The sequence below is a fragment of the Oryzias latipes genome (genome assembly GCF_053564925.1).
Source record: "Oryzias latipes strain Hd-rR chromosome 1 unlocalized genomic scaffold, Olatipes_Hd-rR_3.1 chr1_Y".
Lineage (NCBI taxonomy): Eukaryota > Metazoa > Chordata > Actinopteri > Beloniformes > Adrianichthyidae > Oryzias > Oryzias latipes.
The window spans coordinates 165363-179382 of NW_027616335.1; the positions used below are offsets into that span (position 1 = coordinate 165363).

At 39.1% G+C, this 14020-nt stretch overlaps 1 protein-coding gene across 4 annotated transcripts; it reads right to left on the reverse strand.

The window, feature by feature from the left end:
• Positions 1 to 1085: 1085 nt before the first annotated feature.
• On the reverse strand, positions 1086 to 12823 carry LOC101159971 (ADP-ribosylation factor interacting protein 1 (arfaptin 1)). 4 transcript variants are annotated; one of them, XM_023958167.2, is made up of 10 exons: positions 12194 to 12823; positions 10545 to 10876; positions 7541 to 7642; positions 7250 to 7334; positions 6611 to 6712; positions 5419 to 5522; positions 3630 to 3851; positions 3123 to 3280; positions 2797 to 2971; positions 1086 to 2701 (listed from the first exon to the last, which is right to left on the reverse strand). In XM_023958167.2, the coding sequence occupies exons 2-10, from the start codon at positions 10872 to 10874 to the stop codon at positions 2546 to 2548; spliced, it is 1434 nt and encodes a 477-aa protein (XP_023813935.2). In that variant the 5' UTR covers positions 10875 to 10876; positions 12194 to 12823; the 3' UTR covers positions 1086 to 2545. The 4 variants fall into 4 exon arrangements, with proteins under 4 accessions (XP_023813935.2, XP_023813946.2, XP_023813952.2 ...); XM_023958178.2 differs by lacking the exon at positions 6611 to 6712 and having other exon boundaries at positions 12194 to 12819; XM_023958184.2 differs by lacking the exon at positions 10545 to 10876 and having other exon boundaries at positions 12194 to 12505.
• Between the last annotated feature and the right edge of the window lie 1197 nt (positions 12824 to 14020).

Below are 14020 nucleotides of genomic sequence, written 5' to 3' on the forward strand. Positions count from 1 at the left end.
CATTGTAAAAACTCTTTTGCCAAACCAAATGTGCAGATCGGTGAAAGCTGATTTGCTGTGGCGCCCCCTGAAGAAAAGGTGAACAAACGGACTTGTTTGTTGATGAAGTTTTCTTATGATGGTAAACGATTGAACTTTTCTTCTTTTAGAAATTCCTGAAACAAGCAACAAAGAAACTATAACCTTTTTCATTTTACAATCACTCATAAATATGTCTAAAATAGTTACTAATTTTCTATTAGACCATTTATTCCACAAAAATAAGACCAGGGGCAGATTTATGCCCTCCACCTCCCACTTGCTACCCCAATTTTTGAGTCAATATCAGTATTGACAGAATTTTTTTTATTTAAATCTTCTTTATGCATTAGTACTGGCACCTCAGATACAATAACTACTGTTTTAATATAACTAACAGTTAATAGTTAGAAAAAATCTGCGCTAAAATCCATTTTACATTTCCTAAAAATATGCACATCTTAAATTCTCATAAGTCTATCACTTCATAGAAATGATTGAGGGATAAAAAAGCTTTTAATGATCAAATATTTATCCCCTTTTTGTTCTCCAGCAGACTGTTTTCTGCAGACAGTTTGCTGTTCTGACACGCCAATTTTCCCTCAGACATTATATTTCCAGATAAAACACGCCACTGGTTCTACGGTCAAACTTTGTCAGAGCTTTTTCCTGAGGATTAACCAAATCCCTGTCAAAATGTGGAGCAGCGGGGTGTGGTGGGCTTTTACAGACCTAAATGGGGAACCTGAAAGCACCTGGAGTTAAGTAAACTCAAATGAAACAGCTCCACAATCAATGACAAGACAAGTTCCCTGACAAACTGCAGCAGCTCAAATCCATTTGTCAACACCGTGACGAGGAGGACAATGAACCAGTGCCGTCTACCGGAAGAGCATGGAGATGGGGTTAGGTTACCTAAAAACACATTAAAGTCTCCCAGAGGCATGTCTTTTCCCTCCCCTTTTGTTTAGCTGTAGACATCGCAATAACTTCAACTTTCTCTACTTTCTTTAATAGCTGTCTCATGCAGGCGGTCAGTCCAAACCTCAAGAAAAATAAAACTCCAAAACAGAAAGAGAATATTTATTTCAGCCCTCAAAAAGGGTTAAATAACATTCAGAAGTCTTTTAAGTCAAACATTTGTTAATGAATCTTGGTTACAAAACATCCACTGGTACATCCAAGTGCCAGAATTATATCCTGCAAATCTTCAGGAAAATAAAACCAAGTGGCTTAACTTGTCAATCGAGGAATAAAATAGAGTACAAATATATATTTATGTATAATTCATCTATTTTAAGAAAGCAACGGAATGGTGTACAAGATTTGCTCTCAAACCGCTATAGAGAACAAAAGAAAATGACAAATCACACTTTCACGCAGTCCCAGGATGTAAACTGTTAGCAACTCAGAAACATAAAATCATGCTGATAAGAAAGGTGTTCCTTTTGGTTTAATAGTGTTACATGTACAGGTTTTTACAAGCTGTTCAAGGTCTTAAATGCATTCATGTGCATTTTTGCAATAAAAATCTTGCCTTCAAAACAATTATCTGAGCTTCTTTTTAGCATTTCAAAAATTTGGTTGCACCAAGAGTTACACCCGAAAAAACTATAATTAGCACTAGGGAGGAAAAAAAAACCAGACAAACTAAGGCACATTTAGTCCCATAAGGCTGGTGTATCTTTTTTTTGTTTCATAATGAGCTCTTTTACTCATTTCATTTGTGCATCAAAAGGATGCACAAGCAAATGATAGAGGGAACTGATATGTTTTGGTTTTGCAAGAATTAAATTGGCTTAAGTCGGATTGCAAGGTCGATTTAAACTCACCACCAACAGATAAAAATAAGAAAACCCGACTATGCGCAAAGTCACACAACCTTTATTCTGTAAAGCAACTCTTTGTGTGAACTTTGATTATTTATTAAACAAAGGAGAATTTTATTATCTTTTTTTTATTGCAGCTGGTGGACTGAACCTGCTTCTTTTTGATTTCTTGCATTTCCAGGTTTTTTGAGTCAGGTGCCTGCAGAACAGGATAAACCCACACAACCAAACGGATCTTTGACCCTTAATCTTAAAAAAAATATATATATATATATATATATATATATATATATATATATATATATATATATCCCCCAAAAACATTCACATGCATGATTTGGAAGTAATTTTTACTTTGATTCTGCAGCAGCCTGGATGCAGCAGACATTCATATGCTTGAATACAAAAGGCCATTCAGAATGTAAAAAATCTTTACTGCAGCAACACTCATTGGAAAGACACCCAACAGTATAAAAGTGCATTTCTTATGATTCAAAACTATGACAAGAATGAGAGAAGTTTTAATAGGAGTGATCTATATGGAGGTGTTTTTTTTTCCATTTAGTTTGTGCATCTAGTTAGAACATTTACAACTTTGAAGGCTTGAAAAACGTCAACAATACAAAAGAAGCAGGTTCCTGTAGTTCTAACCAGGTGTTTCATGTCAAACTGAGCCTCCAATGTTTCAGAAAAAGTGTTTAGTGCTCTTCCAACCAAGACGGACTTTCCCCTCCGGGCATTTTTAACTTGATGTGAAACTGTTTGAGTGTCTCTTCCAGTTGCTGCTGGTTTCCAGCATAGTATGCAGCTATGGCATTGTGGAACAGGATGAGCTGATTATGCAATACCTTCACCTGGTTGAAAGAAAGAAGAAAAAAAATGGAGATGAGGATCATCCAAGTGAAATAAAGCTGGTGAATGTGTAGAGCAAAACGAGCAGTGCGCAAACCTTGTTCTCCTCCAGGAACTTCAGCTTCACAGACACGTCTGCTCTCATCCTCTCGTACTTCTCCCGGTGGATCTGGAACTGCTGCTGGGATTGCTCAATCTTTGGCATAGTGTTGGCGTCTCGCGGCCCCAGATTCAGCTCCTCCAAATCAGTGCGGTATGCATCATACTCCACCCTGCAGACATCAAACATAACTTTGAGCCACAATTCTAGCACATTCTAAAAATGACAAAACCGGAATGGATCATGAACACAATTTGACAACACAAAAGCAGAAATTTCTTCCCGCCATCCAGATGTCTAGAGTCTGACGTTCATCGCCTCACCTGGCCGTTTCATACTGTTTGATGTTAATCATCGTATCTTCGATGGTTTTATCCACAAGTGTGTTCACACTGGAGATGAAGAAGTTCATGGCGCCCAGCAGTGTCTCTCCATTTTTGGACAAAAGCTTTTGGGTGTCAGCGTTGTAGCCAAACTCCTCCTGAACACAACAAACCAGCGACACAAAGAACCATCAGTCGTAGTGTAGATGTTTTAGCTTTTAGAATGAATAGAAATATAATAAACATTATGTAAGAGGACATGAGAAGACCTGCAGATTAATGTAAACCTCTAAACACTAAAAACTTTGATGTAAAGCCATGCAGCTATAAATGTAAATCTACTTTAAAATTTCAACTAAAGGGATTCTGATTTGTTTTTTTCTTTCTCTCCAACAATTAAAACAGTTTTAAAAATGTTTTCTTCTTCCTAAAAATGTCTTTCAGAATTCTATTAAGTTCAGCTCCCCCCCCATGGAGGGAAAACTGAGTGAAAACAACAGCACTCACGTGGAGCTCTGGTGACTTCAGGCTGAGGTCAGCGAATGCGTCTCCCAGCTGCCTCTGTGTCTGAATAATCTGGGACAGCTGATTGGCCAGGGTCTGCGTGAGCTTGATCACGTTCTGGTACTTTCTCTTGTTGTCGCGCAGAAGTTCGATCTGGGCCTCCAACTCCAAGTCTACGGTCCTTGAGCCTCGACCCAGCTTCTCTGACAGGATCTGTCTGGTACACTGCAGAGGACAGCACAGTTACTGGACGCTTACACACACACACACAACTAGAGCTTGAGTCCAGTTTAGAACAGTTTCTATGATTGTCAAAAGTTTCTAGTGCGGACAGAAAAGAAAACCCTTGGGTGGGGGGGGGGGGGGGGGGGGGGGGATAGAAAAAAAAAGAGAAAAAAATTACATAAGAAAGTTCAAAACCAGGATGAAACAAACGAATCCTCTACATTTTTAATTCTTTGCAAAAATCCTATTAAATCAGGAAATAAAAGTAATAACATTAACCCTTTAACACTAGAGCTTTCGCTCCAGTGTTGATATTCTTTAACTACTATAACTTCACCCGTTTACGTAATTAACGTGGATTCTGAAGTGGAGAAAAGCCGCTTTGTGCCAATATCCAAGACTTCACATTAGTGATGTGCTGCATATTGGTGCAAAGCCAACATGAAAACCCACCTCACTCAGAATCAAGAGATTCATGCTGATCATAAACGGCTGAATAGTTACAATACATCAAAGAGCGTGTGTTTTTTAGGTGTGGCCAGCGATATGATGTTTAGCATGTGGTGTTCACACTGGACTGTCGCTACCCGACACTAGCGCATTTACGCCACCTACAGTTGGAAGAGTCTTGGTGTAAAATGTGGAAGCGGTTCAAATCTCATGGATCTGGCTCCAGGCTTTTTCTTTCACAGCTTTATATCGATGAATGAAAGATTTGGTGTCGTCTCATTCCAGCTGGGCACTACAATTGATCATTTCTCCTCCATGATCAATTTTCAAAATGTTAGCACTTGCATAAATGAAAAGGGACGCAATCCATACGTCATAACCATTGAATGTATAAATATAACGTAACAGATCGCGTGTGATGTCACAAATAGATAATGCCTTGCTTCTGGTTCCAACCAAATGAAGTCAACTCAGTCGCCATTTTTCCGCGATAGGTCCGTCGCCATGTTGGAAACAGACGTCCTAAGTAAGATTTGATTGGTCCGTGTTGGTCTGAGTCTACATTTATATGGCAAGGAGCTTGTTGGAAGGCCACACCCCTTCCACTGAAAGAGGGCTCAGGAGAATCTGTCAATCTAACGCTTCGACCGTTCAACGCGAGGCCACCTACTTTTTTTAAGGCATCTGATTGGTCAAGTTATAACTTGAATAACTTGCGCTACCGCAAAAATATCATAAAAAAACATTGGGATTAGCAAGAACATGTTAATATAAGGTAGTAGATCTAGAATGGTTATTCTGACCAGCAGAATGAGTAATAGCAGGGTTTTTTTCTCAATACAAATATATAATATTTTGCTTTTTTGGTCCAGCGGGTACTTCCTATTTGGAATGCGAGGGGGGGGGGGGGTGTCACTCAGTCCAGTTCTCATATACAGTCAAAAGTCACTACCAAATCAGCGTCCTTGATTGGTCAAACTTTGACCTGGTTGAACTTGCAACACACGTTTAACGGCCGCACGTTTAGAGCCCAAAAACAGTCGTAAATACTAAGAGAAAAAGGATTAAAGCCGAGAGTGAAGAGGCAAAAAGATCAATGAAGGAAAGTGAGGTTTACTTTATACGTGTTGATGCTCCACTTTCTCACGAGGTCCAGTTTTTCCATGGCTGGGTTCTTCAGATCATCCGAGAGGACCACAGGTCCACTATTTGGTTGAGTTCCTAGATAATTACAAGAGGCGACTTAACGGGTGATCAACAAACGAACGATAAGGTACATATCTACCATTTTTAAACAGTATTAGGATTGTTAGAAACGTAAACAAGAACAACACAAAGACTAATCAGAGGATGGCATTCACGATTAGGATAAAAACAAAGATTTCGTTACGTGCACAGCCAAGTAAGAAGAGTGTTTCCAAGACGGACAGCTTTATACATTACAAAAAATGATTGAATAAAAACAAGGTTTTTTTTTAGTTGAGTAGAAAAAAACACAAAAACAAATCTACAATGAGCTTACCTTACACGAGCATGCTGCTCACCTCAGTAAGCCGCATTAAACCTCAGCTGACTGCTGATTGTTTTCACTCATCTCATATTAGAAAAGTCTTAGTGCTGTGAATACAAACAGAGTGAATGGCTGCTTGCCTCTCAGGTTGCACAGCTGTTTACAGCGGATGAACCTGTTTTTGTCTGACGTGTTTGTTGGTGTTGTGTGTCTGCAATTTACGACACAATTCATAAAATGATGCTAAAGGTGCAACCACTGAGACCTGAAGCACAAAACTCACAAAGGCTTTCTTAGCATCAGCAAGGCATTGATGGTATTGTTCAGCTGACTTCTGAGAACACAGACTAAATAACTTGATTTTTTTGTGTGTTTAATCCCTAAAATAAAATATTTCCATATTTCTTTCTGGTGTTTGACCAGCGTCACCTAAAATATAGGTTTATAGCTCAGATGAGAATCCATACATCTATCTGCTTTGGTCAGAAGGCCACTCTTTTCATTGCAGACTCTGTAGATGTCTCATGCAGTTAACTTAACATGTAATTGACTGGATCAACACAAGGCTGGGACTTGGGAATCATTTAAATCAGTGCCAGTTTGAAGCGTCTATAGTTAGCTAGCAGTGAGGTCAGAGGTGAGTTTCAGTTTGCGACAAAACGCGGCTTTAGGAAGCAAGGAGTGGTGGGTAAACAGACAAAAGGAAACCCAAGAAAAGGCCCGACAGATCTTGGTTAGGTTCGTGCAAAGAGCCTGATGACTTCATGGCGCAGGATTCATACACAGCTTGTCTAGGTACCTTCCTCTGCCTGACTATCGCTGGAGGAACGTGCCAGGCGGCTGGCAACAGCCGAGCTGGGAGACACAGGTGACACAGGAGATGAAGGCAGGCTTGCTGACCCTGGAGATATTCAGAGTTATTACCTTTTCTGTTTTATGTCACATAAATAGAAGTGGGAATTTCCCACTTTGAGGTTGACTGAATATATACATTTTCTCCATTACAGTGCCTCTCCTTATCTTGTTGGATGAATATGTGAATAAACAAAAAAAGGCCTTCCTGTGCCAGAGAGCACAACATGGAAAATAGCCATGGCAACACTCAGGTGATCAGACTACAACAGCCTCTTGCTCTGCAGGGAGATTTCCATTAGTGTTTATGACCAAAGCAACACGCTGAAAAGGACAGAAGGGTTTGGAGATCAGAGAAAACTCATTAAATTCAAATGAGTGTCCGCCTTTAGAAATTCAAATTTCAACATTTCATTTCTCTCTGACAGAACCGTGCAAACGGAGAGAATCCTGGATCAAGGTAAAGTCGAGCCAGATCCTGGTAAGACTGAGGCTTTGCTGCTTCCCAAAGCCTCAATAAGGACATGTCAGAACCAAAAACACTTTTTAAAGAACATATAAATTCAATGATCAGACGATTGCTCACCTTTGTATGATCCAGACTCAACAATGCCCTCTACTGGTGAGGCAAAGCTGGTGGGAGGAGGTGCTGGCCTACTGGAGTAAGAGTCCTAGCGACAAAACAAGCATGGTTTTAGTGAGACCTTTGACCCAACTTCTGTATAGTAACCGTTTTGCTATAAATGTTTATTCAATCATATAAAAGTCGTCTCAGTGATTTTATCTTGACTGATTACTGTTAAACACACAGAGACGATGCTCAACGCCACAGATTATGGCGTCAATCGGAGACACCTGAGCTCTGATCAAGTCATACCCTGTGGAATACTGTGTCAGGGCTCTGGTCCAGGTCTCCATTGCTGGTGACTGGGATTTCAGCAGCTGAGCCTCTGTGCAGACCCTCAGCCATTGTTCTCCCCTGCAATGAAGTGTGTGATACGTCGGTTAGTGCTTAAAAATAAAAAAAATTAAAAGATTAGTCAGGGCACCCATCTGGGGACACAACTGTTAAAGACTGCCACCTTGTGGATGCAGTGAGTGTGGAAAAAAAAAAACATTAAGAGGCAATAACAGTTACTGTCAAAAGATATGAAACCACATAAAAGGTAAAAAAGATCAAAACCTACAGGGAACAGAAATAAACACAAAAATAAATAACTGCAAAAAAGATCCCATTTTTGAACTGTTTCAGTATCAACAGGATGTTTCCTCAGCTACTTTTGCTCATGTTTCATCTAGCATGCTGACTTTTTGAGTAGCAAAGACTGAAATAAGATTATTCCACTCGATTGTCTTTGCCGATCATCTCAAAGACAGTAGGGTGGAATGATCTCAACAATAGCTGAATTTGATAACCCTTGTGCTATCCTAGGCACTTTACCATTGGGAGTTGGGTCATCTAGACCCACTAGACAATGCTCTGAACCTTTTTTCTTCAATGATTTGTGATCTTCACTGCTGTCCATGGATTACATGAAATCTTTCCACCTTTATCCACCTTTGTCATGGTAGGGAGAACACGTCAAAGTAAGGGTGGGGTCATCTAAGATAGCACAAGGGTTAAAAGGTATTCTCTTTCCTTCCACAGATATTGTATCCTCTTTGGTGACCTCGACACGGGTCTCCTGCCTCCTGGTTTGACTCCGATAACCGGCTGTGACTCGTGGACAAAGCTGAAGCTGTCATGCAGGAAGTCATGGAGATGACTGTTTTTTTTGTTTTTGTTTTAAACGGGTAAAAAAAAAGGGAAAAAAAAAAACTACGTGGAAGTAGCAATAGGATGACAGCAGAGCTGCTTCTTTTTTTAATAGTCCAGTGCAATTTCCCAGTCTAATCTCTGTGGACTTGGAAACTGGAATACTGACCTCATCAGCATGAAGCTCTTGCTGCTTCTTCATTAGGCCGGTTAAAAACTATAGCTGAGTGTTCAAGAGCAGAGCCTTGGTTTTGTTTGAAACTCAATCTGTATCTCTGAGTGATGTCCTGCATCAGCAAATCTTTCACCTGTCTAAATAATGAATAGGAGTTGGGGAGGAAGAGGATCCTGGTTTTAAGACCTTTAGTGATTTCAAAATAAAAGCAAAACCACTCTGATGTATAGCTAACCTGACATACAGAACAGTCTGTTTTATGGGAAACATTCACTTATGCTGAAAAAAAAAATCCTATAATACAAAGCCACAATAAAAAGAAATAAAAGACTAAATGCATTATTTAACCCAAAAAAAGTGGTTTCAAACAACTGATCTCCCAAATTCAAAAACTATATCAAAGCCTAAATGACCAAAAACCCTTTCTCTGACACACTAACCTCACAGAAAAAAATTATAAAATAAAATATTCATTGATGTGTATTCTTTTTATATTAATACACATCTGCTCAATGTAAAAACTCAAGACAGAGCTGCGTAAAAGTAAAAGTAAAAACAAAATTGCTTATCCTGAAAATCATTCTGTTAATGCAGACTAATGTAACAAAGTCTTGACCTGGACTGCTGATCATGGGACCAAATCTAAATATTTAATGGTAACGAGATTCCCACATGCAGGCAGCTTAGCTAACCACGAAGTGCAGATAAGACGGGCACCTGTCTGAGCCTTCACTGTGACACCACTTTCAAAGTAAAAGACTGGAAAACGTCTCGTTTCAATCCACAAATAAATGTAACCAACATGTTACAAAAATTAAGTTAGTAGAATTGTAAAACATTTTTTTTTTTGGATTCGAAGCCTGTTCCTGCTCATTTAGAGATCTGCTCAGTGGAAATAGATTTGCAATAATAAGATTTCATAGTCAAACCAGATCATGCTGATGACAAATGTAAACATCAAAGATGACAGCGTTAATCGAATGGGCAACAAATAAATATCAAGAGACTACAAATGAATTATTCAAAAAGAAGCGTTTGGTTTAGTTTTCAATCCCCTGCAGTTTGGTATCCTGGATACAAGCCAGCACGCCCAACAATAAACGCACTGTCCGATTAGCTGTGTAAGCGATGAGGAAACACTCGTGCACTGCTTCTCAATACAAAAGAAAGGGGAAGAAGTCACACAATCACTTAGCAGAAGCTTTGACCTCATCTGTATCCTGCATACAAAACTGGATTTGCAGCTAAACCTTTAAAAAAAAAAATCTCTTTCACAAGTGTAAAAACCATTTTGAGTTTGTAGTTGTGGAGAACAACAACAAAAATATTAATATAGTGCTTCATAGAAATATGTTAAAAGCCAGAGAGGGTTAAAAATTCCAGAAACACAAGAAAAGTGGGTTTGTCTGACTCCGTCTGCCACTTAGCCAGGCATGTGACTTCATCATGAAGAATTCAAACAGTGCAAGTGACTGATTTTCAAATGTTAAGAACATTTTTTGACATCATGCCAAATTGTCTCAACTCTGTAAACCTTCCTGAGAGAAAAGTAGGGTCAAACACATACATATATGCTGCAGGAAAAAGGAGCAAAAGAAAAGAAGACTTAATCACCAGGGTAGAAAACCCAACGGCCCATCATGAAGCTGCACTTGATTAGACAGAAACAAAGCGCACCACCAACATCGCTGATAAATCTCAGCAAAGCACGACAACGAACCAACACAAAAGGTAAGACAAAGGAAAATATTCAACCTCTAAGTCTATTCTGCAGGCTTTAACAGCCAACAACCATAAACAAAAATCAGATGTGGCCTCATAAATTTATTATATAGAAGATAGACCGCCACCACAGCAAATCAAGATTTTAAAAACAGACAGTCATATGCTACAGCAAAGAGAAGAAGTGAGCAGGCGCCGGCGGATTGTTTAAAGCGAAGGTTACGTCACCTTTACATCAGAGTGAGAATCTCCATTTTCCTCTGGTGTTTCTCGGTGTCCTTTTGCTTCTAGTTCTCCACTCCCTACACCCCCAGACGCTACCTTGTCATTCTGAGCATCCTTGTCCTCCTGACCCCCAGAACCCCTCACTCCTGCATTTTCCCCATCACTGTTGATGTCAACCTCATACATCTCATCGGCTCTGTCCTTTCCCCCACCGCTATCGTGCCTGTTCCCCCCATCCTCACTCAAGCCCTCTTTCTCAACCTCCTCAAAATCCACCCGAGGGTCCTCGGCCGAGGCCTTCCCTGAGCCGGCCTCGACACTAACTTCAGACATACCTGAAAGCAGACAGACAGGCAGGGATGAAAACGTCCTCCAGAGCTGGTATTTAATAGAGTTTAAAAATCACCCTTAACCCCACAAAGAGCGGAACATCCTGAAATAAATGTTGCTACAAAGTCACTGAATGACCGACTCCATAAAAAAACAATACTGCTTTGGCCTATTGTGCCAATAGGAAGAGACAGACAAACCTAGAAAACTTTTCATTAAGGTCTTTGCTGGCCACTCGTAAACACACCCATGCAAAGCATCCAACTACTTCCGAGTTTACTCTTTACCTATTAGGAGGTGGTTTTATTTAATTATTATTTTTGCTTCACCACACAAAAATGGCAAAGGACAAAGCAAATGAAGTTCTGCTTTGGTGAGTAGTGAGTCCTGATGCAAAGATGGTGCAGCCAGTTCCTACTGTCAAACTCTAAAAAACTGTTTTTACAATAAAGAAGATTCAACTTCTTTACTTCTGGGACATTTTTACAGCATAATCATTTAAATCTGATTAAATCTGTGGTTCAGCTTCCTTGTGTATTTATTAAAACGTTTTTATCCTGATGGGAGTTTATTTCCTCTTGGTAGAGTTGATGAAGTATATGAAAAGCGTCTTCAGCTTTACAAGTCAAAAAAGCTGGTGAAAGGGGGGGGGGGGGGTATTACACTAGTGCAGAAATACATCAAAGATTAAAAATGTGATAAGCATTCCAGAGTTCTTGTTGGAAAAACTAAACGTAATAAGTAGGCAACGCATTTAATATACTATGTAGTTTACTATTTTACATCAAAGTTAATTAGTTAAAGAAAAGGGCTCAACAGTGGAACTTGGAGCAGATGAGATTATGTTTTTTACTCCTGGCAGCACCAAATTGCGAAACAAACATTTAGCAACAGTGGCTGTTTTACCTGTTGCTGCACGGTCACGTGACTAAGGACAGAGGGCGTCCAAAAGTGTTGCAAACGCTTCCGCAAAGGCTGCTTGCTGTCCTTAGTCAAGCTTTTGTTTAGTTGTTTTGATAAACAACTAGTTTTTCCGGACAGTCAACATAGCCGTCCGCTTGATTATATATATATATATATATATATATATATATATATATATATATATATATATATATATATATATATATATATATATATATATATATTAAAAACAGAGAGTTTTAGAATCGCTCACGCCAGTCATTAAACTAGCAGATAAATGTCAACAAACGCAAACTAGAAATGCTGACAAAAATGAATCGAATGAAATTAATGAATTAATAAATAAACGTACAATTGGTCGTCACAATATGGAAAACTGTCAAACTTTGGAGAATTACCTGCTGTATCCGGATGCGGCTAACTATTTAGCTGTGAGCTGCTAGCCGTTGCAGTACTATTTCCCAGGCTGATATCCTCAGCACTCTGGCAAATTCAACCTTTTACGTGCAGATACACAAGCCCGCTATTAGCAAGAACGCTCATTAATGGGTCACATTTAGTACTTGATGACCCTTCAGGCGCAACAAGTAGACCGCCACGTACTGACTGGACCCCGGAAAAACGGTCCCAATGTCTAGGTGGGCCCTCGGATGTCATCTGAGGCAGGATTCACCATTCGCTGCATGGAAGTGCCCCCTACTGGTGAAGTTGCAGAAGTGCCATTTTCTTCTCTTATAATTCGTCTGCAGTTGCAAATGGCTTTATTTTTCGTTACTGCCACCTACTGACCAGATTCGTACACAGCAGCTACTCCATCTCTTCAACAATTGTGTAACAGCGCGCAGGTTTTTGAAAACAAATATAAGTAGATTATAATGATTTCATTACAGATGAAAATGCATTTGTGTACAGGCTCATATAAATCAAATACCTTACAAAAAGCAATTTACATGAAAGGTTAAAAAAATAGGCATTTTAACTGACGAAACCTCAAGTAGAATCAGATTCAATCTCCTACCTTTTTGCCTGAACCGGTTGGGGCAAAAGTGCAGGATGAAGGAGTGACACACAGATGAGAACAGAGAGAACAACAGACACCAAGCACTGGTCTAGCCTGTTACTGATCAGGAATGTGCATTTGTGGAGTTACAGCTACTGCATCAGCAGAAAGGTACAACAATCAAAAAGTCCAGGCTGTGCAAGAAAAGAACATTGTAAGTGTTTTAATGGGAAGATAGCCACATTAGAAAAACTTTCACATTGTCAAACATTGAATTTTCTTTTAGGTTAAAAAAACAGATGATACATTTTGGCTGTTTGAGATTGCTTCAAACAACCAGATTCAGAAAAACTCTTAAAGTAAAAAATAGAAGTGTGTCTTGAAAGAGAAAAGACAATTGTTACTTGCTAGACTTCAATACAACAGATCATATCTAGATCTGGATCAGTGAGTGTTGTTTCAAATGACATTTTCTCTTTTCAAATTAAAGGAGATGTTTGTTTCTTGGCTTCAATTCAACGCTTCCAATCAAGACAGCAATTGTTTAGGTTTGTAAAAAAACGTTTGTAAAAAATGGCACTTTAAAATTCCTAGGTCGCCCATATGTGTTTACTCTCAAGGTACTTTATGAATGTTGTTTTGAAAATGAATCCTGGTTTCAGAATCAGATGTCAAAGTGGGAAGGCACTGAAATGAAGTTGCTTAAAGTCCATGGAAACATTCACTGGTGGTTTGGGAAGCCAAATCTTCTACTTGTGCCAATCCATTGTGTATTATCAGATCTAACGTCAAAGTTGAAGCCTACCAGGAAATTTAGGAGCACACGTTTCCACAAGTGTCCGGAAACCATGAGGAGCTTGTTACATTGTTACATGATTGAGCAGCAAATTCAGCTCAACTTCTTACCACAATGTAAATGTTCTTAATTTGTTTTTCATTAACTGAAGATCAAAAGATAAAAAGTGTTTGAAGCTTAAAGATGTTTTATAACTCTATTGGCACTTTGGTTTAGTTGGTTTTGACATAATTATCTATTTGATGACATATTATTTTGTAGAGATCTCTATGTCTCTACAAAATAAAATGTCATCGAACAGTTAAATTTGGTCGAAATGTTGTAGAGTTTTCTATGTGGAGTTTGATTGTTCTCCCTGTGCTGCTGTGGGTTTTCTTTGGGGATTCCGGCTTCTTCCCACCATCCAAAAACATGTTTCATAGGTTAATT